This window comes from Sciurus carolinensis, chromosome 8, assembly GCF_902686445.1.
Source record: "Sciurus carolinensis chromosome 8, mSciCar1.2, whole genome shotgun sequence".
NCBI lineage: Eukaryota > Metazoa > Chordata > Mammalia > Rodentia > Sciuridae > Sciurus > Sciurus carolinensis.
The window spans coordinates 30,593,127-30,618,379 of NC_062220.1; the positions used below are offsets into that span (position 1 = coordinate 30,593,127).

General features: G+C 36.5%; 3 protein-coding genes across 18 annotated transcripts in view; all 3 read left to right on the forward strand.

The window, feature by feature from the left end:
• Cadps2 (calcium dependent secretion activator 2) overlaps positions 1 to 25,253 on the forward strand; it is a 526,649-nt gene that overhangs the window by 152,252 nt on the left and 349,144 nt on the right. The window lies entirely within an intron of this gene.
• Positions 13,722 to 14,636, forward strand: Rnf148 (ring finger protein 148). The gene has a single exon (XM_047562678.1). It carries the CDS (start codon positions 13,725 to 13,727, stop codon positions 14,634 to 14,636), a length of 912 nt encoding a protein of 303 aa, XP_047418634.1. The 5' UTR covers positions 13,722 to 13,724.
• Positions 17,109 to 18,239, forward strand: Rnf133 (ring finger protein 133). Its single transcript, XM_047562677.1, has one exon. The coding sequence runs from the start codon at positions 17,109 to 17,111 to the stop codon at positions 18,237 to 18,239; it is 1,131 nt and encodes a 376-aa protein (XP_047418633.1).

The following is a 25,253-nucleotide window of genomic DNA, read 5'->3' on the forward strand; positions in this document are numbered from 1 at the left end:
GTGAAATAAGCCAGTCCTCCACAAAACAAGTGAAATAAGCCAATCTTAAAAAACCAAAGGCTGAATGTTTTCACTGATAAGTGGATGATGATTTAAAACCTGGGCTGGAGGGGCAGTAAGAGAAGAATGGAGGAACTTTGGATTGTGTAGAGGAAAATGAGGTGGGGGAAGGAGGCAGGTTAAGGAACAAAAGTGGAATGAGACAGATTTACCCTATGTACATGTATGATTACATGAATGATGTGAATCTACATCGAGTACAACCATAGAAATGAAAATTTGTACTTCATTTTTGTACAATGAATCATAATGCAGTCTGTAAAAATGAAGAAAAAATTATACACTAAGGAAATTCATGACCATTAATTTTGCCTTACAAATGATACTTAAGGGTTTTCTACACCGAGAATGGAAAACAGCTGAATACCATCATGAGAAAATAAGAATAAATCCCAATAGAAGAGTAGGTATAAATATGAGAAATAGAAAAGAATCAAACAATGGAATATTACTCAGCCATAAAGAAGAATGAAATTATGACATTTACTGGTAAATAGATGGAACTGGAGAATATCATGCTGAGTGAAATAATCTGGTACCCCAAAAAACAAAGACTGAATACTCTTTCTGATATGTGGATGATAACCCACAACAAGGGCGAGAGGGGAAGAACAGAAGTCCATTGGATTAGATAAAGAGAAGGGAGGGAGGATGGAACTACGAAAGACAGTAGAATGAATTGGACAAAACTTCCCTATCTTTGTATACGAATACACAACCAGGGTAACCCACACCATGTACAACCACTGAATAGGATCCTAATTAGAATAACTTATACTCAATTTATGTATATATGTCAAAATAAACTCTACTGTCAGATATGTAGAAAAAACAGATAAAAAGAATAAAACATTAACACAGTATACCATCAAACCACAATGATGAATGAGAGGAAGAAATAAATGAAGACTATTCAAAACAACTTAAAAAATCAAGATGACAGTAATAAGTTTATAGATTTCAATAATTATGAGTGCAAATGGTATTCATTTTCCTATTAAAAGATGTGGACTGTCTCAGTGGATTTAAAAATAAGACCTATCAATATGTTGTCTACAAGAAACTCACCTAACTTGTAAAGACAAAGACCGAATAGAAAAGATGGAACATGGTATTTCAAGTGAACGGAATTCAAAAGCAAGTAGGAGTCCTAAATGTAACACAATAGACTTTAATACAAAAAAAAATGCAAAGAGACACAGTAGGTCACTATAAAATGATCAAGGGATCAAATCAAAATATAATTATAAATCTATATGCACTGAATATGAGAGCACTCACTTTCATAAAACAAACACTGTTCGAGTTGATAGACCCTAATACAATGATAGTGCTTACTTCAGTACCCAATCTCAGCAGTAGATAGATCATCTAGGTAAAAAACAAACCAAAACAAATCAGAAAAAACCTCAAATTAAACTCTAGATCAAATGGTCTTAACATTTTCAGAATATTTCAACTATAGAATACACATGCATTTGTTAAGTGCATGGAACTTCTAGAATAGACTATATATTAAAACAATATCCTACATCCTCTCCCATCAAAATGGAATGAAACTAAAAATCAACAGCAGGAGATACTGTAGAATTTGTTAAGACTCATGGAGATAAGACAACATACTTTCGAATGAACAGTGGGACACTGATGAAGTCAGATGGAAATTTAAAAATCTTGAATTAATGAAAATGGAAGTAAAATACAAAAATATGTGGGATACAGAAAAAACAGTACAAAGAGGGAGTTATGAGTGTGTACATCAAAACAATAGATCTCAAATAACCTAATGATGCATCTAAGTGTCTTAGAAAAGAAAGAACACCAAACTCAAAATTTGTATGACAGAAGGAAATAATGAATACCAGAACAGAAATAGAAGAAATAGAGACTTACAGAACAATTCAAGAATTAACAAAACAAATTATTGTGTCTTATGAAGATAAAATGACAAATCTCATGACGAAGACGCATATAAAATTAGAGGTGGAAAAGGAGACATTAAAACTGACCAGAATGGACTGTGTAGATGGAAATGATGGGGTGGGGGGAGGAAAGATAGTAAAAAAGATAATAAAATGAGACAAACATCACTACCCTGTGTACATGTATGAATACGCAAATGGTATGACTCTGCTTCATGTACAATCAGAGAAACAATAGTTATACTGCATTTATGTACAATAAATAAATAAAATGACAGAGAACTTCAAAGGATCATCAAGAAATATTTTGAAAAATTATATGATAATAGGAAAATGTAGAAGAGAGGAAGAAGTTTCTGAACATACATGATCTCCAAAAATTGAACAAAGAATATATAAAAAACCAAAATTGATCAATATCAACTAATGATATTGAAACAGTGATAAAAAAAAATGTCTTAACAAAGACAAGCCCAGGATTGGATGGGGTCACTGCTGAATTTTATCAAATTTTTAAAGAAGAGGTAACATCAATGCTACTCAAAATATTCCATAAAACTGAAGTGGGGGAACCCTTCCAGACTTATTGAGACAAGTGTTACCCTGCTATTAAAAAAAAAAAAAAAAGGACACAAGATAAAAGAAAACCAATATCCCTCATGAACATAGGTACACATTGAATTCAATAGTGCATTAAAATATCATGCACCATGATCAAGCTGGTTTTATTCCAAAGATGAAAGGATGTTTCCCCACACACAAATAATAAATGTAATACAGCACATAAATAAAATCAAGGATCAAAATTACATGATTATATCAGTAGAGGCAGAAAAAGCCTATGATAAAATTCAATATCCATTCCAGATAAGAGTCCTGAACAAACGAAGGATCATACCTCAATATAATAAGGCTACATGTGCCAAGCCCATAACCAACATCACAGTTAATTGGGAGAAACTGAAACGTTTCTTCTAAATGTAGCAAGTGTGTCCACTCTCACTGCTCTTATTTAATATAATATAGAATCAGAAATTGTAGCCAGAGAAAATTGGACAACAGAAAGAAATAAAAGGCATACATATGAGAAAAAAGAAAGTAAGTCAGGTTATCTGTTTGCACATGATATGATTCTATGCACTGAAAAACCTGTAGACTCCACCAAAAGAGTATAGAACTAATAAGTTTAGTAAAGTAGCAGGATACAATCAGCAGGAAAAAAAAAATCACTAGCTTCCCTATATACCAATAATGAATTTACTGAGAAAGAAATTAGAAATGTAGTACTATTCACAATAACTACAAAAAACACCTAAGAATCAACCTAAGTAGGGATGTGAAAGACTTCTACAATGAAAATTACAAACCACTAAGGAAAGAAATTGAAGACACTAACAGAAGGATCTCCCATGTTCATGGATTGGAAAAAATTGTTCAGATGTTCATATCACCCAAACCAATCTACAGATTTAGTGCAATCCCCATCAAAATGCCAAAGACATTCTTCACCAAACTACAAAAAAAAAAAAAAAACCTAAAATTCATATAGAAACAAAAGATCTCAGATAACCAAAGCAATCTTGAGCAAAATGAGCAAAGCTGGAGCATCACAATCCCCAGTTTCAAAGCATACAGCAGAGCCACAGTAACAAAAACATCATGGCACTGACATTAAAACAGGCTGATCAGTGGAGCAAAACAGAGAACCCAGAAATAGGTCCACACATCATCAGCCAACCAATTCTCCACAAAGGTGCCAATAACACAATTGGAGAAAGGACACCTTCTTCAAGAAATAGTGCCAGGAAACCTCACATCTACCTGTAGAAGACTGAAACTTGACCCCTCTTGCTCTGTAAAAAATCATCTCAAAATGGATCAAGACCATAATGTTAAGTCCTGAAACTTTGAAACTAGTAGAGGAAAACATATGGGAACACTTCAATATATTGGCGCAGGCAACAGTTTCCTGGATAGGACTCCAAATGCTCAGGAAATAAAAGCAGAATTGACAAACGGGATTCCATCAAGTTAAAAACAGCACAACAAAGGAAACAATCCACAGACTGAAGAGACAACCTTCAGAATGGGAGAAATCTTTTGATAACTATTCATCTAACAGAAGATTAATATCCAGAATGTATAAAGAACTCAAAAAACTTAATACAGCAAATAATACAGTTGTAAAACACAAATGGTCTAAATGGACACTTTTCAACAGAAGGAATACAGAAGGCCAGTATATATACATGAAAAAATATTCAATACCACAGCCATTAGGGAAATGCAAACCGAGACTGCAGTGAGATTCCTTCTTAACACAGAATGGCCAATTACTACTGCTGCTACTACTACTACTACCGCTACTGCTACTAAATGCTGGCAAGGATGTGGAAAGGAGCAACTATGTAAAACAGTATGGAGGTTCCTCAAAAAATTGAAAATGGTATTATATGATCCAGCTATCCCATTCCTGGGTATATAGGAAAGGAAATGAAGTCAACATGTTAAAGATATCTATATACCCATGTTTTTTATGGCACTGTCCATAGTAGCTAACATGTAGAACCAGCCCAGGTGTCCATCAAAGGTGAATGGGTAAAGAAAAAATACATATACAAAATGGTGTATTAATTTTGAGCTATAAAGAAAAATGAAAATCCTGTCATTTGTAGGAAAATGGATGGAACCAAAGAACATTACATTAAGTGAAATAAAGCAGACAAGTATCATGTATTATTTTTTTCCTTTTATGTGGAAACTAAAAAAAACCTTCAAAGCAGAAGACAGATTATTGGTGTGTAGAAGAGAGTAGAAGAAGAGTGAATGGACATAATCATCGCACATCATAGGTGTGTCTGGATATATCACAGTGAATCCCATTTATACAATTTATACATGCTAATTATTCTAAACATAATTTGAGAGAATAAGCACAACCCTCATAAAAGGGGAAAAAGTAAATTTACATTGTTTTTATTTAACACCTGCTGAAAAATGTCTTAAGGCAATATCCAAATGATTTACTAAGAAACAATAGGGCAAAATGAAGAAAATGCCTATTTCTTTAAAAAGTGAGTGCTCATTTTATTTTAAAAATGTACAGATATGCTACGTATATTTTCGTGTAGAATACAAATACAAGATTTAAAAAATCATATTGTGATGATTCATAGTAGAAAGGACTCAATTTGAACTGAATTACCCAGTGATGCTTTGTGGGGATTGCGGGATTCAACTGCATCTTGCATTGGGAATGGAAAGTATTCTGGTTGGAAAACTCCCTGAAGTTAAGAAATTTTTGCTTTAAGTATTTCTGCTCATGTGATGGCAGAAGTTTCTCTGAGATGCTATCATAAATAATTAATGTGATGATGCAGTTTCCTCCTGCTGATCACCATTGGGGTCCCATGACTTGATATAAAGAGATAGGTCCATATAGATATCTACATATATAGATGTAGATCTATATATCTTGAGATAAATAGACACAGATAGATTCATTCATACAAAAGACAAAGGAGGATTTTAACCCAGTAAAGGTTGACTGCTTATATATTAGAAATATTTGTTACTTTATGGTTACATATTATTCCATATTTAGTACATTTTTCTGGAACAAATGTGGATGGAGTTTATTCTTGACTTTTGGAGAGAGAATCTAAGGCAGATGGCCTCTGATCCTGTGATATTAAATAAGCCTTTTTCTGGACAACTGTTGTCAGAGCAGTTCTTAACTGAGGGAGGACTTGTCAAATCATTGCCTATTCCTTTTTTTTTTTAAGTGGTGGTTGTGTAAAGCAAAGGTTGCAGAAGCTGTTGATATATCTTAATATTTTGAAGGGTAAGTGCTTAAAAAGTCAAACATTTGTCAGGGACCTTGAACATATTTTATTGTGCTAGGATTTGGACAGGAGGAAAAAACAGAAGTTTTAAAAATAAATAATACCACAAGATATTCTAGACCAAGTGAAAGTAAACAGATATAGAAGCATCTAACTACATAATAAGAGGCAAAATTAGTACAGAAATACCATGTCATAGGCACGAGTTGTTTTGATAAGGGAGATTGAGATAGATGGGTCTTGAAGAATGAAGAGGATTTTTTTTTTTTTTTTTAATGTGGGAAACGGAAAACACAAAATCAAAAAGATTTTCTGGGATTGGGAAGGAAGGAAAATCCACTTAGTGAGTATCTACTGAGCACACAGTGTGCTTAATGATTTGTAAATAGATGTGAGATATGTCATTTAATATTCCCAGTGGCTTCTAGAGGCAGGCATTACTTCCCCATCCTACAGATGAGGAAACTGAAGCTCAGCATGCTCACCTTCCCACAACTAGCATGCAGCAGAGACCGGGTTTCCTCTGAGTCTGTCAAATAGCCTGTGCTTCAGTGAACTATTTCTGCAGGTGTGACAAGTCATGCTTTTTTCTTCCTGATTCTTTCAAGAAGGAATTAAATGATCTAATAAATGAGAAAGGGTTTGTGAACTTTGAATTAGAAAAATGTAAGGGATCTAAATAGGAAAACCTTCTTACCTCTGCCCTGTGTTTTCTGACTGCTGAGAGCTCACTGAGTTCACAGTAGGAAGGCAAAGTTCATGCATCTCTCCAGTGACTTTGGTGGCTTAGGAAGACCTAGAGTCTACTTTAGGTTTAAGGACAACTTAAAAATGGCAGAACCCAGAAGCAACCTCCATTTCCATTTGTTCTTCACCCTTGAATCAAGAAGAGGAAGCAGAACAGCCTTTTAAGAGACAGGAACAAGTTCTGCTGGTAATTCAACGATTATGCTTGTGTTTATATTTTTCCTTTTTTTTTTTTTTTTTGAGTATGCTGTCTATTCTCCACCCCCTCATACAAAAATAATGCAGTCTAAATGGTTTAATATGAAGATATGTTTTGATCTAGTCTCAGAGAAATACCACTAAATCTATCCTCAACATTGTGTCTACTTACAGATACTCACCACCTCTTACTCCCTTAATGCAAAGTTTGTAGTGTAAAGTTTTTCCCCATTATCTCTTAGAGGTAGTAATGAGTTTCTACTCTGTTGATTTCCATTTTATATTCTCTATGGTAGATTGAGAGATAGAATTTATTGCTTTCAGTTTAATGTTAAAGTTCTGTAGACCTTGACTTCAATTCATAGTGAAGAAGGGAGTATAATTTATGTTTGATTTATGCTCATTAAAAGTTAAGCAGATTTGATCATATTCTAACCTTTTCACTCAGGTATGTCTATTAAAAAATCAAGTTTTATGAGTAATATACCTGCAGAAGAATTAAAAGTTGAATTCATATTCTAACTGTTCTGTACTCTTACTGAAATGATCTCTTTTATGAAGATACAACTAAGTAGATTCATTGATTGTATGAGGAATATTACAGGTAGAATACAAAATATAATGACATTCCAACCTTCCTTGAGAACCTCTGATGTGTTAGATACTGTGCTAGATCTAGGTATGCAGATAAAAATAAGTTTTGATCTTCATCCTTAAAAATTAAGGATAGTTTTGTAGAGGGCCCTATATCAGCTGCAAGGCTGCATAATGAACTGACCCAGAACTCAGGGGCTTTTTAATAGAGAACCTTTTATTTTTCAGGAGTCTCAACTAGACCTACTCAGATTTCTCTAGGCCCTTAGGACCATGATGGCAGCTCTGTTTGTTTGGGCCCTCACATATTTGTCCATTTATGGATTGATCTAGGGTGACCTCACTAGGACAGCTGGGCTTTCCTCCCAATCACTTCTCCTCCTCTGTCAAGCCAGGCTTGTTCACTTCATGATAGCAGGATAGCAAGAAAGGAAGGTAGCGTGCAAGGCTCCTGAGTCATAGAGTTAGAGCTGACATACCATTGCTTCCAGGGTGGTCTGTTGGTCAGCCTGTCACCAGGACATACAGATTTAAGGGGTTTAACCTCCTAATGGACTTTCTGAATCACATTTCAAGGGAGTACCAGTACAGAGAGGGAAGTATTTGGGGCTGTTTTGCAATGTGTACCATAGGAACAGACAAAGATTTTTTAGAGGGGCAAAGTCTACATGCTAATTGTTGTAATAGGAGCATAGGGAACTGTAAGCTACTGGAATTAAAGAATGATAAATTTCAGGACTAATAGTTGTAGAAAATGAGGCTGGACTAAAGGGAGAAAGACCAGGCTGGAGAGGCATATATGCCATTCCTGGAAGTTTGGGAAGTGCTCTTTGGGTAGACTGAACTAAGTGAATAGGAATGCCATTGTGAGTTTTTTTTTTTTTTTTTTTTTTTTTTTAACTTGTTTTCTGTCAACAGAATGAATTTAAAGTGAAATAAAATGTGTAATGAGGAGTAAGTATGGTTCCATTGCTGAATTCTAGACTAGGATAATGATTTTGATGGCCTGAACAAAGCCAAAGGAGACGTTCATCCAAGCAGGATAAACCTGAACATTGGAATTACTCACACAGACCTTCTTGAGCCAAGCACTGTATTAGGTATTTGAAAAACATCAATGAGTATTTCCTTTCTTTAGTGTCACAAAGGTCTTTCAGAGCTTAGGAGGTCTAATACAACTTAATCTTTTCTCAGGCATCCCACCATTAAGCATGCAGGTTAATAGTTGGCAAGAGTAATCCTGGCTTACATAGCTAAGAAATCATGGCTAGCCATGTGGTGATTTGCAATGTACTGTGTTGGTTTGGGCTACAATTTTCCTCTGATGTAGTTAATCACCACGGCTTTTAATAATAATGTGATTACGTTGGTTCACATAAATAATGAAGATCCTGCGTAAACTTCTGTGATTTTCTGCTTATGTAATGACCTGCCTGGGCCCCATTTCCAGTCTTTCTTCTATCTTAGGTAGCTGAACTTCCTTTTCCTAAATTCAGCCCCATCTTAGCCTGGTAACAGAGCCTAGATCTAGGTAGAAGAGAAATATTCAGGAAATATAGGAAATATCTCCTTGAAGCTTCTGGGTTCAGCTGTCAACAAGACTTGATTCTGGTCTCACCTTGACTTGATTTCTCGGTGTCCCTGTTCTTTGCTTCTGCTCTGTGCATGGTGAGCCCAGCAGTTGTGGCTTCATGAGAGCAAACACCACCTGCTGTCTACCTTTCCTAGTACTTAACTGTGTGCCTGAATGACCTGTCCACATGCCACCTGCACTCAGTTAAGAGCTTTCTGATGGCAGGTATCCTGCATGTGCTTTCTCCCTTCTCCCACCTACCTCACCTAACTCCATCACACACCTCATTCAGATCTACTTTAAAAACTCAGATTCATATGTACTTGACTCTCCCTCCACTCCCATAAGCCTACTGTGTTACTCTGCTTTTGCATGCATCTGTACCTGTGGTGTTCCAGTGTATGAATTTAGAGGTAATTCAGAAGCTCAGAGGTAATATTTGTAACTTGCTCTATTGTATGTTTAGCACATTCAGAACTCTCCTTCCTGGATTCAGAAAGGTTAAGAGGAAAAGTGCATTTGTATTTCAAAGAAACTTTTTCTCTAATTATTGCAGTTATGTCTGAGAGACTGTGTGGGGGCAGTGATTAAATTCAGGAAAAAAGACTATTGTTCATGAGGGTTTACCAACTTGCAATCAAATATAATAAAATTTGAAAGTGAAATCTTGTAAAAATGCAATTTTGTGCTTTCAGAAAATATTTATTATTAGCATTATTTGCTTTTTTGTTGCTCCCAGCAAACCACTTTGAATCGGTATTCTCTTCTCCCAAATCCCATTATGATTCATTTAGTTCTGTGCAGAAAACACACATGGATGTTATTTTGGAGTTAAATGTAAAACAAGTGTGTTTTGTGGATTCCTAGAGAGCTCTCATAATATTATAGCTATGGATTCTGTGACTTTTGGGGCAATTTGATTAAGCCCCTTCAGTTTTTCCTACATCTTAAAGAAGCTACTGAAGTGCAGTACCAATGTATTTAGTTGTTTTTCTCTATCAGAGTAGCGATTCCTGTAAGTGTGAGCATTTCTGCAGTAGAGATCAAAAAGCAGAAAGGGTAGAGGTTAGTTGATTTCCCTTCACCTTATTTGATGATAGTTATAAGGTTCTTAAAATTTTAATTTCAATCTGTTAGTTATAGAATATATACATGTATACACTTAGTTGGTGTATAACTGTTCTTCTCCTGCATAGCTAATTCCCTGCTGAAGGACAAAGCTATGTTGTGTCTGTCCCCTTTAACACAAACTCTGGCTCATGTCAGTACCTTGTGTATAATGCCGTGTTTGTTGTGGTTAATGGTTATTTAAGTGTTATTGTTTTGGTTATATCCAGAAATGTATAGCTTGTAGCTGCCAGTTTGTTTACCTTCTCACCTTCCAGTTCATATCTTTTCCCTTGGTTGCAGAACACTGATATCTTTACCTTCCCTCTAGCCCTGTGCTCAGCCAAGGAAGGGTTTCTCTAAGAAGGATCAAGTATGATTAACCTAAGTCATTCGTAATGATTGCATCTGATTTGCAGGTGTTGCTTTAAATATGGGTTGTGAAGTAAACACTCTAAGTGTCCTTAGTCAAAGAGACACAAAGGAAAGTCTGCTAAGTTTCTGGAAAGTTTTTCCTTACTCTTAAAATGAAATGTGGAAGAAGGAATACCACATTGTGCTTCTGGATAGATAGTTGGAGTAGTAGCCATCTTGGGGGAATCCTGAAGGAGCAAACTTAAGAGGAAAACAAATATACTTCAAGAAGCAGAATAGAAATAGGGAATTTGGAACTATTGGATCAATCAAACCTAGTAGTATTTTTCAGTTGTTTTATTTTTTTTAATGTTATTATTTTGGTGCTCTTTAGCCTACCTGCAAGGTTCAACACCATGAAAACTTTTAAAACTTGAGTGTTTACCAAAAAATTCATGTATTGAGCAAATGTTCTAAAAATAATACACATTACAGTAGCATTAGTCAACCATACTTTCTTCTCTGCCATTCAACCATTCCGGCCCTAGGATAGAAGACTCTTAGATCTAGTACTGATAAAGTGGAAGCAACTGGTAATCATACTTCAGTGACTAAGAGGTTGCTTTAGCAGATCTCTGCAGCTTATTGAGGACATCATCCTTGATGGATGAGTTAGTAGTTATAAAACTCACGGTATGATGAGAGCCCAGACCTTATAGTCCATCAGGATGAATGAGTTTGGGGATGATTCCTTTCTCCCCAGACTCTTCCATTAACCCAGACTTTCTTAATTTTGTTATTGATATTTTGAGGCAGATAGTTCTTTATTGTGTGGGGTCTATTCTTGGCATTTAAAAATGGTAAGCTGCATCCTTGGCTTTTAGCCACTGTTGCCACTATTGCTCCTCAGTTGTATCAATCAAAAACATCTCCAGAAATAGCCAAATATCTCCTGGAAAGCAAAATTACCTTCCTTCGGAACCACTGTGTAATGGTAGAGGATTGTTTCTCATAAAGCATTTGGTCTCAAGGCTCAAGCAGTAGACAGGGGTGGGAGGTCCTGAATACCATTGCCTTACTCCATCAGATTGCGAGGAAAAGATAATAAATTACTAAGTGTTTACAAATTGTTCTTTTTAACAAGAAAACTATCGATTGTGATATGTTTTGCCAAAATAGAGCTGCTACTTAAATTTTTACCCTTCATGGAATCATCAAAATTAATAAAGCAACATCAGGAAAACACTATTTTAAAACCTTATCCCCAAAGGTTAAATAATTATCAATTTAACAAATAACCCCTAACAATATAATATTAAACTACCTTCTTAAGACTTTACTTTGTCACTGTTAGCCAATCAGCCAGGAATTCACATTTCTTTTAAACATGGGAAAAGTCCACCTATACTGACAGTTCAGATTTGAATTGAATCAGATCTAAATAAAATTGTAGGACTGGAGTAATTTTATCAATTCCCATTTTATTTTTAAGAGCATATTTCAACTAAACTGTTGTGGACCAGGGAGTACAAAAAATGATTTTGTCAAAATGACAAATTCTCCCAAAGTACCTCTGTTTTAAAGAAGTTGGAGTCCATTTTGCACATGAGCAAACAGGGCCTTTCTTTTCTTTTCTTTTTTTATCCCTGGGAACTTTTCAGCATGCCAGGTACACAGACTTCCTATATGTATTAGATAAACATTTGAGCAAGTGTTGCCAATTTATTGACTCTCTGAAAACAGACTTTAGGTGAGAATTTAAAAATAGAGAAAATGCTACTCTTTTGTTTTTTAACCTTTGTTTATTTAATTTTTTTAAAATGGGGCAAGAGGGCATGGGGGGAGGAAAGATAGTAGACTGAGATGCATCATTACCCTATGTACATGTATGATTACATGAATGGTGTGAATCTACATGCGTACAACCAAAGAAATGAAAAGTCGCACCCCATTTGTGTACAATGAATCAAAATGCGGTCTTTAAAAATAAAATAAAATGAATATTTCTAAAGGAATTTAAGTTACCTCCTAGGTTTAGAACTCTACAGTGTGTTTTCCTTGTTCTAGGAATAGAGTCCTCAGTTTAACATTTACAACTCTAAACACTTAGCCCTTGCCTCTCCTTCCTTATCACCTCTCCCCTGTCTGCGAGGCTCGAAGCTTGTATTCCTTCAGATTCTTTAATTTGCCACATTCCTTCCTATCAGAGGGTTTTAATGCTGCCTGAAATCTTCTTTCCCATTCTTTGCTTTGGTAACGCTAATTCATCTCGCAAGTCTCAGATTAAATGCTACTGTTTTAGAGAGCCATGCCCTGATACCTAATCTAAGTTTGACCCTTTTTCCATGTATTCTTTGTCTTGATACTTCAAGCTTTGCATTCTGAGCCCTTATCACATTTTGTAGTTATATTTGTGTATGTTGACAGTTTTCAGATCTGTCCTCAGTAATAAAGTCTACAAGGATAGGATCTTGTCTGCTTTCTTCTCCAATATATGCTCGATACTGAGTATTTACCTAGCACACGCGGAAACTGCTTCAGTGAATGAAGTAGAACTGGCAAGATGGGACTGTATCAGACAAACAATGTACATTTATACTCCGTTCCCCTTGTGTTGAATCTTTAGGCCTGGTGAAGGCTTTTCATGTTGGCAGTGGGAATGATTTTCTCTCCCTTCCCACAGAATGGCAGGTCCCATGTCATGGAACCATATATGAGAACTGGTACTTGGTCAGGCATATGTGCTAATACATGAGTGTTTTCTATTTTTGCCTTACAAATAGAAAAATAACACAAAGTGGTCAGATGCTTTTTCATTCTATTCATTTGTAGGAAAAAATTCAAGGTTTTTTTTTTTTTTAAACAAACAGCTTTTACCTATTTCTTGCTTTCTAGTTTCTTCACATTGGTGTGTGTATATGTGTGTATGTTTGTATGTGTCTAAGATCTGTATGCGTGCATAAATCTTGACTCATTGCTTAGCAGCCTTCTGGCCAATAGGAGTTCAGTATGCAGCGCTCTAATATAAACCCCTGGATTGGCTCACTGTCTCTGATGTCACAGTTTCCCCATTGAGGAGTCATAATTTTCTTGAAATCACATTGTACTAATAACAACTCTTGTTATGTTGTTACATTATAAGAAAGATAATCTACCAGAAATAAAAATGCTGGAAGGAGCAAGATATCTCTGTTCCTCACAGACCTTTTCCATTTATGTGCTTTAGTAATCTACTGCCAACACTTGAAGTTAGCTTCTTTACTTTCTTTTACAACTGATGTTATTTTGTTTTCTGCGTTTGTCAGTTAGTAGGCAAATGGAGGAATGAACCCAGTAAGACTTACTCCTTCAACTCATGGGTCTGTTTCATCTCGACTGTGGAGGCTTGGCATCTTTCTACTACTTAGCCTTCCTGACTCTAAAGGAAAAGCAATATGGACAGCTCATCTGAACATAACATTTCAGGTGGGAAATCAGATTATATCAGAACTAGGAGAGAGTGGAGTGTTTGGGAATCATTCTCCTCTGGAAAGGGTGTCTGGTGTAGTGGTACTTCCTGAAGGATGGAATCAGAATGCTTGTAATCCATTGACCAACTTCAGCAGGCCAGAACAGGCAGACTCTTGGCTGGCCCTCATTGAACGGGGAGGCTGTACTTTTACACATAAAATCAACGTGGCAGCAGAGAAGGGAGCAAACGGGGTGATCATCTATAACTATCCAGGTACGGGCAACAAAGTGTTTCCCATGTCTCACCAGGGAACGGAAAACATAGTTGCGGTGATGATAGGCAACCTAAAAGGCATGGAACTTTTGCACTTGATTCAGAAAGGAGTCTATGTGACGATCATCATCGAAGTAGGGAGAATGCACATGCCGTGGCTGAGCCACTATGTCATGTCTCTGTTTACCTTCCTGGCAGCCACAATTGCCTACCTTTTCTTATACTGTGCCTGGAGACCTAGAGCACCCAATTCTTCCACCACAAGACGAAGACAGATAAAGGCTGATGTGAAGAAAGCTATCGGTCAGCTTCAACTTCGAGTACTCAAAGACGGGGATAAGGAACTAGATCCAAATGAGGACAACTGCGTTGTTTGTTTTGATATATACAAACCTCAAGATGTAGTACGTATTTTAACTTGCAAGCATTTTTTCCATAAGACATGCATTGACCCCTGGCTTTTAGCCCATAGGACATGCCCCATGTGCAAATGTGACATTCTGAAAACTTAGAAACCTAGAGCATCTTCTGAAGATATAGCCAGATCTTTTCAAACATTAATATTAGATGAGTTCTCTTACTGCACTTTATATAGAGAGAAAATTTCAACTTCAGCTTCTCAAATACTAAAGAAGGTGAAATTCATGTGTTTTAAAAATAAAACTCCATATCATGCCCACCTATTTGAACTATTGTCTTTCTAATCAGTTCTAATTGGTATACATTTTTGCCCTTATCCAAGTAAGGACATTAATATATGTTGAAAACAATGTTAACCTTTATTTTCAAATCACTTTGACATTGGTGCAATGGGGAATTAGCTCTACTATTTTAAAGTTTCCCTTTATAAGTTAATTTTTGTGCTTTGTTTCCGTATTTTGTTTCATTTGGGTTTGTGATAATTTATATCTCTGCTTAGTAAACTTCATTAGAGGATTAGATCTTGCTTTAATTTGCCACGGTTAATTAATTTTATTAATACTCAGGAAAGGTGGTTTCCAAAGCTACTGACTGGGTGGATAATATATTTCTGAATAATTATTTTAGATGATAGCACTTAGGGTTATGTAATAATAACTAAAAGTTTTAAATTGTTACAGACCCCATTTAGAGAAGTATTGCAAAAATTCACCTCTTTTTGCCAGAGCTCTTTGAATCCTAGCACAGTGAATCATCTATGATAGCAGATTGCCCTGTAGAAGAATCTCTAGTGGGTGCTTGTTCTTCTCCAAATGGTAGTGAATACCTCTGTTTTTTTGATAGCAGAGAAAAGCTAAAAAATGGTTCAGTTGCATTTCCATATTGTATCTTTTGCCTTATTTTTGCCTCTTCCTCTTTTATAGTCACGTGAACACCTATATAATGATGAGAAGTTGAAAGATTGGTCTTGTTTTTGTGAAAATCTCTCTGGATCAGTGCTAAAACCTTGGCTGTCTGACTTAGATGACATTTTATGTCTACACAAGATTCAGACATGACACTGTGCCACAGTTTATTTTTTTAAAGGGAGTTATGTGGAAACTAAATCAGATTAATGGCCTTTGGTACTGTGGGCCAGCCGTGTTATTTCCTAGTTATGCCACCTGTTGTCAAGTCCATAGAGCCCTTTGCTCTTCTTTCCTGCCTCAAGTTACCATGTTGTTAAGTTAAAGCTGTAGCCCTCTCAGCCCTGGGGATGCCCCACTGTCTAGAGGCCGGAAGCATTTATGTTCAAGGTAAAAATGCTTGGCTCTAGTATCTTAGCTGCTGAAAAACAAACATGGAGGTAGAGCCCTCCCCAAAGCTGGAGTTTGTCAGTTCCCATGTCATTCTTTAGTTTTAAAGTCATATTGTGCCCACTGATAGGAGAATATAAAAAAATGTAGGCAGAACTAACAATGACTGTGGGATCTCCCACCGGAGATATTTGTTGAGTTTGACCAAAAATTGTGTTGAAATCATCTCTTTATAACCTTTTAAGCATTGCTGGTTTTAGTGGTTGTGGACCTTGCAGTTTTTCCTTTTCAAAAATCAATAGCTACAATTAAAAAAATGAATTGTGCTCAACTAATATGGTTATATTTAAGCTTTTCACCTACAGCCTTTCTCCTCAGCACCCAAAATGGGGTTAGATTAGTAACAGGGACTACAAACAAATGAACATCCCTTGATGTTAGTCCTTTCTGAGTTCACTCCTATATATGTACAATTGATGTGTGAGAAGGGGAGGCAGAGTGGATTTAGCAGCATACCCTACTTTTCAAAATCAAAACAAGACAAAACCCCAAGAAACTTCTGAGAAAGTTTTATTAGACACAGGTAGTACAATGGTTTATGTGGTTAATAAATAATTAAGGCCAACTAAATTCACATTTGTAAAACTAGTGTTGCCACACTCAACACTCTGACCTCATACTTGGTCAGAGTTCTAGTTGGCAATTCTTTAAAAAAGAAAAATAGTTGTCACTCTGTTGGACATATTTTCTGCACTTGTGATGGAAAAATGTCAGCTGTACAGTATTTCATGTTTTTAAAGAGCATATGTTGCATTAAGTTTGTATCTGTTTTTCAGTTCAGTGTGCTACCTGTAACCATTATTTGTAGCTCAGTGATCGAAGCCGTCTTATAACAATATAGAAACCCTCCATAACAACTTTGGAAATGTATAAGCCAATAAAGTCATAGCAGGCTCTAAACCCTTATCCAATTGGCTGCTTGGTCTTTTATGTCATAATCACATCATGCAATAGTAAGCAGTATCTAAAGTTACAGCGGTGAGACTGGGATGTTTTTTCAATCTAAAGTTTTTCTCTTTCTCTCTCTAATAAAACATCTGAAACTCAAGACATCTTTAAGAATTCTTACAAAACCATGCTGGGAGACGGTGGGTCTTGTTTTCACCCAGAAGATTTTATTTTCTTCCTTCTTTTAAATTGATGGTCAACAGATGTGTAAGCCACATCTTTCTGTTGGGTTGGTTCTTAAGTCACTAGGCGAAGAGAGAGATGACTCTCCTCAAGACTGGCCCTTGGCAAAACAACACTGCATCTTCCTGGCTTGTGAAATTCAGTTTTCTTTGGCTGTGTAGTCAGAACTGCTGCGGAGCGAGTGCAGTGTGGACCGCTTACATGAACATATCATTTCACGTTGGGAATCGCATGTTGTCAGAGTTGGGGGAGACTGGAGTATTTGGAAGAAGCTCCGCTTTGAAGAGAGTGACGGGAGTTATAGTGCCACCAGAGGGAAAAACTCAAAATGCATGTAATCCCAATACCAGTTTTAGCAGATCACAGAACTCGGAGCCGTGGCTCGCACTCATTGAACGGGGAGGTTGTACCTTCACACAGAAAATTAAGGTAGCAACCGACAAGGGAGCCAGTGGAGTGATCATCTATAACTTTCCGGGAACTGGCAATCAGGTTTTCCCCATGTCTCATCAGGCATTTGAAGACACCATTGTAGTGATGATTGGTAACTTAAAAGGCACAGAAATTTTGCATTTAATTCAGAAGGGATTTCATGTTACAGCTATGGTTGCAGTGGGCAGAAAACACATCATCTGGATGAATCACTACTTTGTCTCCTTTATGATTGTCACAACTGCTACTTTAGCGTATTTCATCTTTTATCACATTCGAAGACTTTGGGTAGCAAGGATTCAGCACAGGAGATGGCAGCGATTAACAACAGACCTCAAGAAAGCTTTTGGCCAACTCCAACTTAGGGTATTAAAAGAGGGGGATGAGGAATTAAATCCAAATGGAGATAGCTGTGTAGTTTGTTTTGAACCTTATAAGCCTAATGATACAATTCGTATTCTGACTTGTAAGCACTTTTTCCACAAGAATTGCATTGACCCCTGGATTCTAGCCCATGGCACATGCCCCATGTGCAAATGTGACATTCTTAAAGCTTTGGGGATTCATGTGGATATTGAAGATGGAACAGAATCTCTGCAAGTTCTAATGTTAAATGAAATGCCGGAAACCCTAACACCTAGGGAGGAGGAGACAAATCATGAACCTCCCCCTGCAATAACATCAGAAAAAGTGACCCATGTGGAGGAGTACCCTGCTTCTCCGAACAATGCCAGTCAGCCTAATTTAGTACTGGAAACTGTACATTCCTCGCCTTGACAGCACGACCTTTGAGGAAGTGGATTAAACCTGTTTGTCAAATCAGGTGCTAATACTGACAAGCAGTTTGTCTGTTTGAAGTGTGGTTTTTGTGTCCTTTTCTGTTACTTGGGTAATTTTCTACATTCTTTGTCAAGCCTCACAGAAAAAAAGTTTACTAGGATTATTAGGTTTAATTTTTGACCTAGGCTAAATGTAACTTTTTGCCAAGGTTCATTATTCCTGTGAGTGTACTTAACGTTTATTTCTATGTATACTGCATGTTTAAAATCAAGGGGAAATTTTTTTTTCTTTGAAATATTTTTGTGTATATTCTTGACTTTATTTTTGGTAAGGAGATTACTGATAATATAGTTGCATGTTACTTCTAATACAGAAATCATTTAAGTTTGGAAAACAAACTTTATGTGCTAGGAAGAATAAAATTATCTTTACATAATATAGTACAGTATGTTAGTTTTGATGTGCTGGGTTTTTACATTTTTGGCACAGAAATTTTGCTGTACAAAATTTCATTATTTGATCAACAGTTTTGTTCAAGCAATTAGATTTTATGTGATCTGTATAGTGAGGGCAGTTTTTAAAATAAAATACTAGTACTATTTAACTGAACAACAAATATTCTAGTGCCTGGTATTACTTACCATAATTGTTACATGACTTCAATACATAGAATGAGAGGTTATAGAATTCATATGGTACTTAGTTATGTCTTCCCCTGTATTCCACTTAATTTTTTTGCCATTAAATGTTTAAAATATGCCATATTATTTTGGAGATAAGTAGCACAATGTAGAAATGCTTATTGACATCTTGGGATCATGTTAGTTTTGTTCACTGTATTCCCAAGATCTATTACTATGCTTGGCACTCAAGTATTTTTTAATTATTAAGTGAATAAATGAATAAGGATAAATACTTTTCATAATGTATCATGTGTATCTGTTAAACTGGGCAGTTTATCCCAATAATGCAGCATAATGGAAAATTAGTGCTTAAAATTTTCATCGAAAATCACCATGACAAAATATTATAATAGTCCAGAATTCATTATCACAATTTAGCATGATTTGCATAGCAGGTCAGCATAATTTTAATGAGAAGCTTTGAAGTCTCTTAGGCTAACACTGGGAGTTGAATTATTGGACAGTTCTAGAGAGAAATCTAGTGAAGAGGAATTTTGTGAATCACTTCAAGTTAATCATCCTGGACTTAAGACACAGACAGAAGGGAAGTAGTTGGTTTCAACTGCAGTCCCAAGGGTGACCATGTAAAGGATGATGAGCATGTACCTAGGGCCAGCAAGAGTCAAAACCTACTGAGAACTGGGCAGATGATGAGGTGTGGCTGATGTCTTGCTTGGTACACAGACTTTTTATACCCAACCTGAAAAGGTTCGACCATGTTAATCACAAGAGCTACTCTTTGAAAGAACTGCATAGCACCATGGCTCCTGAATGATTTAGTAGGAACACTCTTTTGAGTGCTGTTTCGAGTTTAATCCTTCCTTAAGTGGCCAAGTCCACACTGAAAAGAGAAGATGTTGAGGTCCCTATGAGAGCCACCTCTGGGAGGATCAGCTCCTAAACCGGGATAAGTGTCATTCTCAGACTGACCACTGTAGGTTTGTCTGGCACTAGGGGCAGGCAACTGATAAGGTGGCTCCAGTGATTTCCTCTGGTTGCCCCAGAGATTTATAAGAGATATGGAAATGAATATGCATGCAGTTCCTGGATCTAGAGTTCTAGGATTGTCACAGCCACTAGCCAGTTTGTGTGGGATACTTATTCTGTGATAACTTAGCACCTGAGGAATTTTTCACTCTGAATGCCATTGTGTTCTCTTTCCATTCTTCCTGGGTACCCCTGTTGATTTCTCCTTTCTTTCCCTTCTTTCCTTTGTATCACTGTCAAGCTTAGACTCAACTTACTCCCATATGTAAGAAATTACCACATGTTCACTTTAAAAGATGCCTATTATTAATGTGAACATTGAATGTTTAACACAATTGGCTTGTCTTGATTTGAGAAATTTCAATGACTGTTAATTAAAGGGAACCTATGGGAAGTGGGAAGGGAGGGTCAAGTCAGTGAACTTGGGAACTGTCATTGCTGAGAACCTCCCACATACAGGTGGTGGACTCTATGGGCTTTTTGTAGCTGTTTCTTATGTGTCAGAACAAAATAGCAGTTTTAATCCTTGTCTTTGGAATGTTGTAAACAGATCAATAAGCCACTTTTTGCTCTGAGTTTAATAACCAGGACCTGGAAATAGCTCTGCCATGTCAAATGTTAGATATTATTCATTGTGGTAGATTTTTACCTATTTTGTGGGTTTGCCACTTTTCTCTTGTTCCTGGTGATACAAATAATATTTATGAATTATTTTGCCCTGAGTACCAGAATTATAATGGGTTTCCCTGGCACTTCTCCTTTTTGGATGATTTTGCATTCTCTGGAAATGAAAATTTGATTTTTTGTCCCCTGATGAGTTGGGGTTGATACTCCTTATAAAAATTAAGCTTTCTTTTTATCAGCACTGGCATAAATTAGATTTAATTTTTTACTAGAGCAAAAAATGTTCTAGGACTGTTTACTGGTGATCAAGTGATGCTGTGGATAAAATTATATATTTTGTCTATTGATTACTTATTATATGACACAGCGGTGATAATGTCCTTGTTTCTTGCTACAGAGTTGGTATCATGCAATTTTTCTGTGGAAAAACATTGATCAACTATTATGTGCATTGCTGTTAGCCCTTGAAATGATTTTGTGAGCCAAGGAGCTGACTTCTTTGATGGGATTTAGGCTTAGGGTACTGTAAAGCAGTCTCTCCTTCTTCTGACTTACTGGGTTTTGAAGCAGCAGGCAGGAATCAAACAGGGAAAAGATCAGAGTTTAGGAAAATGTTCAAGCCAAAAGGGTAAGTCCCCACCTGTGGATTCCGTGAATCAGGTCATTTTAATGGTACTTTTGTCCTCCCATTCTACTGTTTACCATAACCATGTGTTATATTTTTAAAATGCATCAGTTTCTTTGGTTTTATATTTTCTGCATTTAATGTTCTTTGTGATGAAAAATTGGGATTATAGTTTATTACATTTACTAGCACATGAATTATCTTAAAATACATCCCTGATTTTCTAAAAGGCAAGAACTTTGTGGAGAGGGGGAAGGTGGTAATATACTTTTAGGTGGTAATATACAGATGATCTGCTCCCCCTCGCAAGTGTCAGAGATGTCCCCCCAAAATCTGTCCACCCAATCCTTATCTTTTCATAGCTACATCCCAGCTTATCACACACCTCTTTAAAATTACGTCTTCAACATCTCCATGATACTCTCTAGATGATTTCAGGCATTGTAATGAGAAGTCATCATCATCATCATTGATGAATAGGGTCACTCTGATTTCAAAATTTCTCTACACTTATAACTTCCATCTCCAGTTCACCAATATATTATTGCCCATTTTAATCAGATTTTGCATTGCTGTGACCAAGATACCCAACAAGAACAACTTAGAGAAGGAAAAGCATATTTTAGTTCACAGATTCAGAGGTTTAGTCCTTGGTTGGTCAATTCCATTCCTCTGGGCCCAAGGTAAGGCAGCACGTCATGAAGGAAAGCCCCAGCAAAGAAACTGCTCAGCTTGTGCTGCCCAGGAAACAAAGAGAGAATGGATAAAGAGCCACAAGAAAGATGCACTCTTCCAGGGTATGCCACACCCCACCTGCGTACAGTAATGACCTAGTCCATTCAAACTAGGTTGGACTGATAAGATTACAGTTCTCACAATCCAGTTACTTCACCTCTGAACATTCCTGCATTAACACAGGAGATTTTGTGAGACACCTCATATCCAAACCATAACATTTCACCCATGGTCCCCCAAACTTAGGTCCTCTCAAAATACAAAATTAATTTAGTTCATCTCAAAGAGTTGCATAGTCTTATCAGTTTTAGTATTACCCAAAAGTCTTAGTCCAAAGTCTCATCTGAGATTCAAGGCAAACTCTTTACTGTGAGCTCCTGTAAAACTTTAAAGCAAGTTTTACACACACACACACACACACACACTCTTTGTATGTGTGTGTGTGTGTGTATATCCAATATATATATATATATATATATATATATATAATAAATATATATATATATATTATATATTGTAAAAATTACCATTACTATTCCAAAAGTCAGGAATAGGGGCATAGAAAGAAGGAATGATGCCAAAGCAAGACTAAAAGTCAGCCTGGCATACCTGTCCCAGAATCTCACCTTTTACTCCTCTCTATACAAAATACTAAGCATCTCTTTGGGCTCTGTAATCTCTTCAAAAGGCACATCTTCCTTGGCCTAAGCTTTACATGAAATTTTCTGTACTAACTGCAAATTTTTTAAATTCTTTAGTTCTGCTTATGAGTCTCATAGTAAACATGACTTAAAGCTGCTGGCAATATCTATGCCACTGAGTTAATGCTGTGTTGCCTTGAAATTTCCTCTGGAAGATTAATCAGTCTATCATTTTTAAATGAAGCCTCACACAAAGTCTCAGGACATGAGCAAAATGTAGTCAAGTTCTTTGCCAGACTACAACATGAGTGGCCTACAGCCTTGAAATTTCCTCTGGCAGATTTATCAGTCTTTCGTTTTTAAATGAAGCCTCACACAAAGTCTCAGGACGTGAGCAAAATGTAGTCAAGTTCTTTGCCAGAATACAACATGAGTGGCCTCTAATCAAATTCCCAATAGAATCCTCATTTCCCTCCGAAACCTTATGAGCTCAGTCCTCAATCTTGTCAGCATTCTGGTCTTCTGCATTTGCATCTGAATTTCCCATTAAATCCTTCTTTAACTATTCTAATTCTTTTCCAACTTGTCTCTGAACTTTTCCAAATTCTTCCTGCACACCAGCTTCAAAGGCTTCTGAACCACATGTTCAAGTTAGTCACAGTAACAACACTACTCCTGGTACCAATTTCTATTTTAGACAGCTTTTGTGATGCTGTGACTAAACTACCTGAGAAGAACAACTTAGAGATGGAAAAGCTTAGCTGGACTCCTGGTCTCAGAAGTGACCCACCTCCTCCAGCCATGCCCACCTTTATTCAGTTACTTCTCAATTTATTCAAACTAAGATAGACTGATGAGGTTACAGCTCTCACAGTCCAATCACTTTACCTCTGAACATTCCTGCATTAACACAGAAGCTTTTGGACAAGTGGACACCATGTATCCAGAATATAATATGGCCACATATTAGGTTCCGTCATCTTTGAAAACTTGCCAGTACAGAGCATATTTCTCAAAAGTCCGTCTTTGAATTTGCTTGACCTCTCATCTCTACTGCTTCTTCAGGCTTGTTCTTGGCTCTCATTCCAAGCAGTTTTTCTTAACCATTTTTCTTTTCTCAGCTCTTTTCTTTCTCAGCTTCCCTGTAGAACCAATTGCAAAATGTTTTCATTTTACATTATCAAATGCCTCTGAATTATTTGCCTCTAAAACTTTTTCTGCAGGATCATTTCGCCTACTCTTAACCTACAGCCTTCTTTCAATAATTCCATTCCAGATCAGCCACTTATTACTTAAGAAGATGGTTCCTGTTTATTTTCTGATTACAGCATGATCCTTTATTGTTTAAAAATTCTTTCTTAATTTCTTAATTCCTGTTCATATTTCCCATAAAGCAGTACTTTTAAGCTACACATTAGAATCATCTGGAGACCTCTGAGCTGGGACCCAGGCATCAATATTTATAAACTTGTCCAAGTGATTCCAGTGGGCACACAAGATTGAGAATCACTGCCAGAGGGCTCTTGCAAAAAGCCTTGACGCTAGTCAAGTCCACAATTTCACCCTCTGTTTCCTTTAATGTGGTTTGTTTTCATATTACCTAAAGTGTTTACCTAGAAACCAAACTACCAAGGTAGAAAGGGTTAAATTTCATGGAGTTTAGTAAAGGCGTCTAGGAATATGAGCAAATAGATTTCAGTTGGAGAAATAAGGAATATTTCAGGAAATAACATTTGAAGTGAGATGACTGCTGGGTCTGGAAGAAGGTCATTCTAGTGGAGGTAGCAATGTAAAAGACAGTGTATTATAAAAAAGCTTTTAGTGTTCTGTGCAGTTTTGATTCAGGAATTTGAAAAGGAGGAAAGGAAACTCAAGAGACTGTTGGAATAAGTGATGAGGTAAAAGTGCAAACTAAGGCAGTGGTAGATGAATTGGGTAGGGGACCTCCAAGATAATATGGTCCTTGATTATATTTCATTTGCTGATAAGAATTTTCTACTTTATTCTTTTGATGACTAGGGCAACACCAGTTTCAAAGCTTCTCTGTACCCATAAGATTTGTCTTCCATTCATCTCCAGTTTAGCATCACATCATGGATATAGAAGAAGAGACAATGGGTGAGGAAGAGTTGAGGAAGAACGAAGAGTCAATGATGAGCCCAGTGGTTTCTGATTTGGGCCACTAGACAATATGGTGTTATTTGGTGAACAAGTGAAGCAAGTTTGGGGTGAAAAAGAGTTCTGAGTATTCCAAATTTGAGGAAATCATAGAACTTCTGAATGATGCTCAATAAATAGCTAAAAATATACATCTATATACTAATCGAGGGTAAAAATGTTGCCACAGGACAAGTACTAAATTGTAATTTGCTAACATGAAAACTTCATTCACCAATGATTTATACTGGTGTTGCTTTCACTTATATGCAAATTCTTATATTACTATTTTGTGACTCCTAACTTGATAGTATCCTAATTTTCAAGGCTTATGTGACTTTTTTTCTCCCTCAGCAACAGGCTAATGTTAGCAATTTTGATACGGATGGTGTGGATTGTAATAGTAAGGATAGTTATAATATTCCAGGGTACACTTAATTATGTATTTAACAGGTAGAAGCTAATTCAGTAATAACAGTTATTCTGAGACAGGCAATACTAATCTTCCCATTCTTGAGACAAAGAACTAACCCTCTCTGGAGAAGCTGAGTAAGTTGCC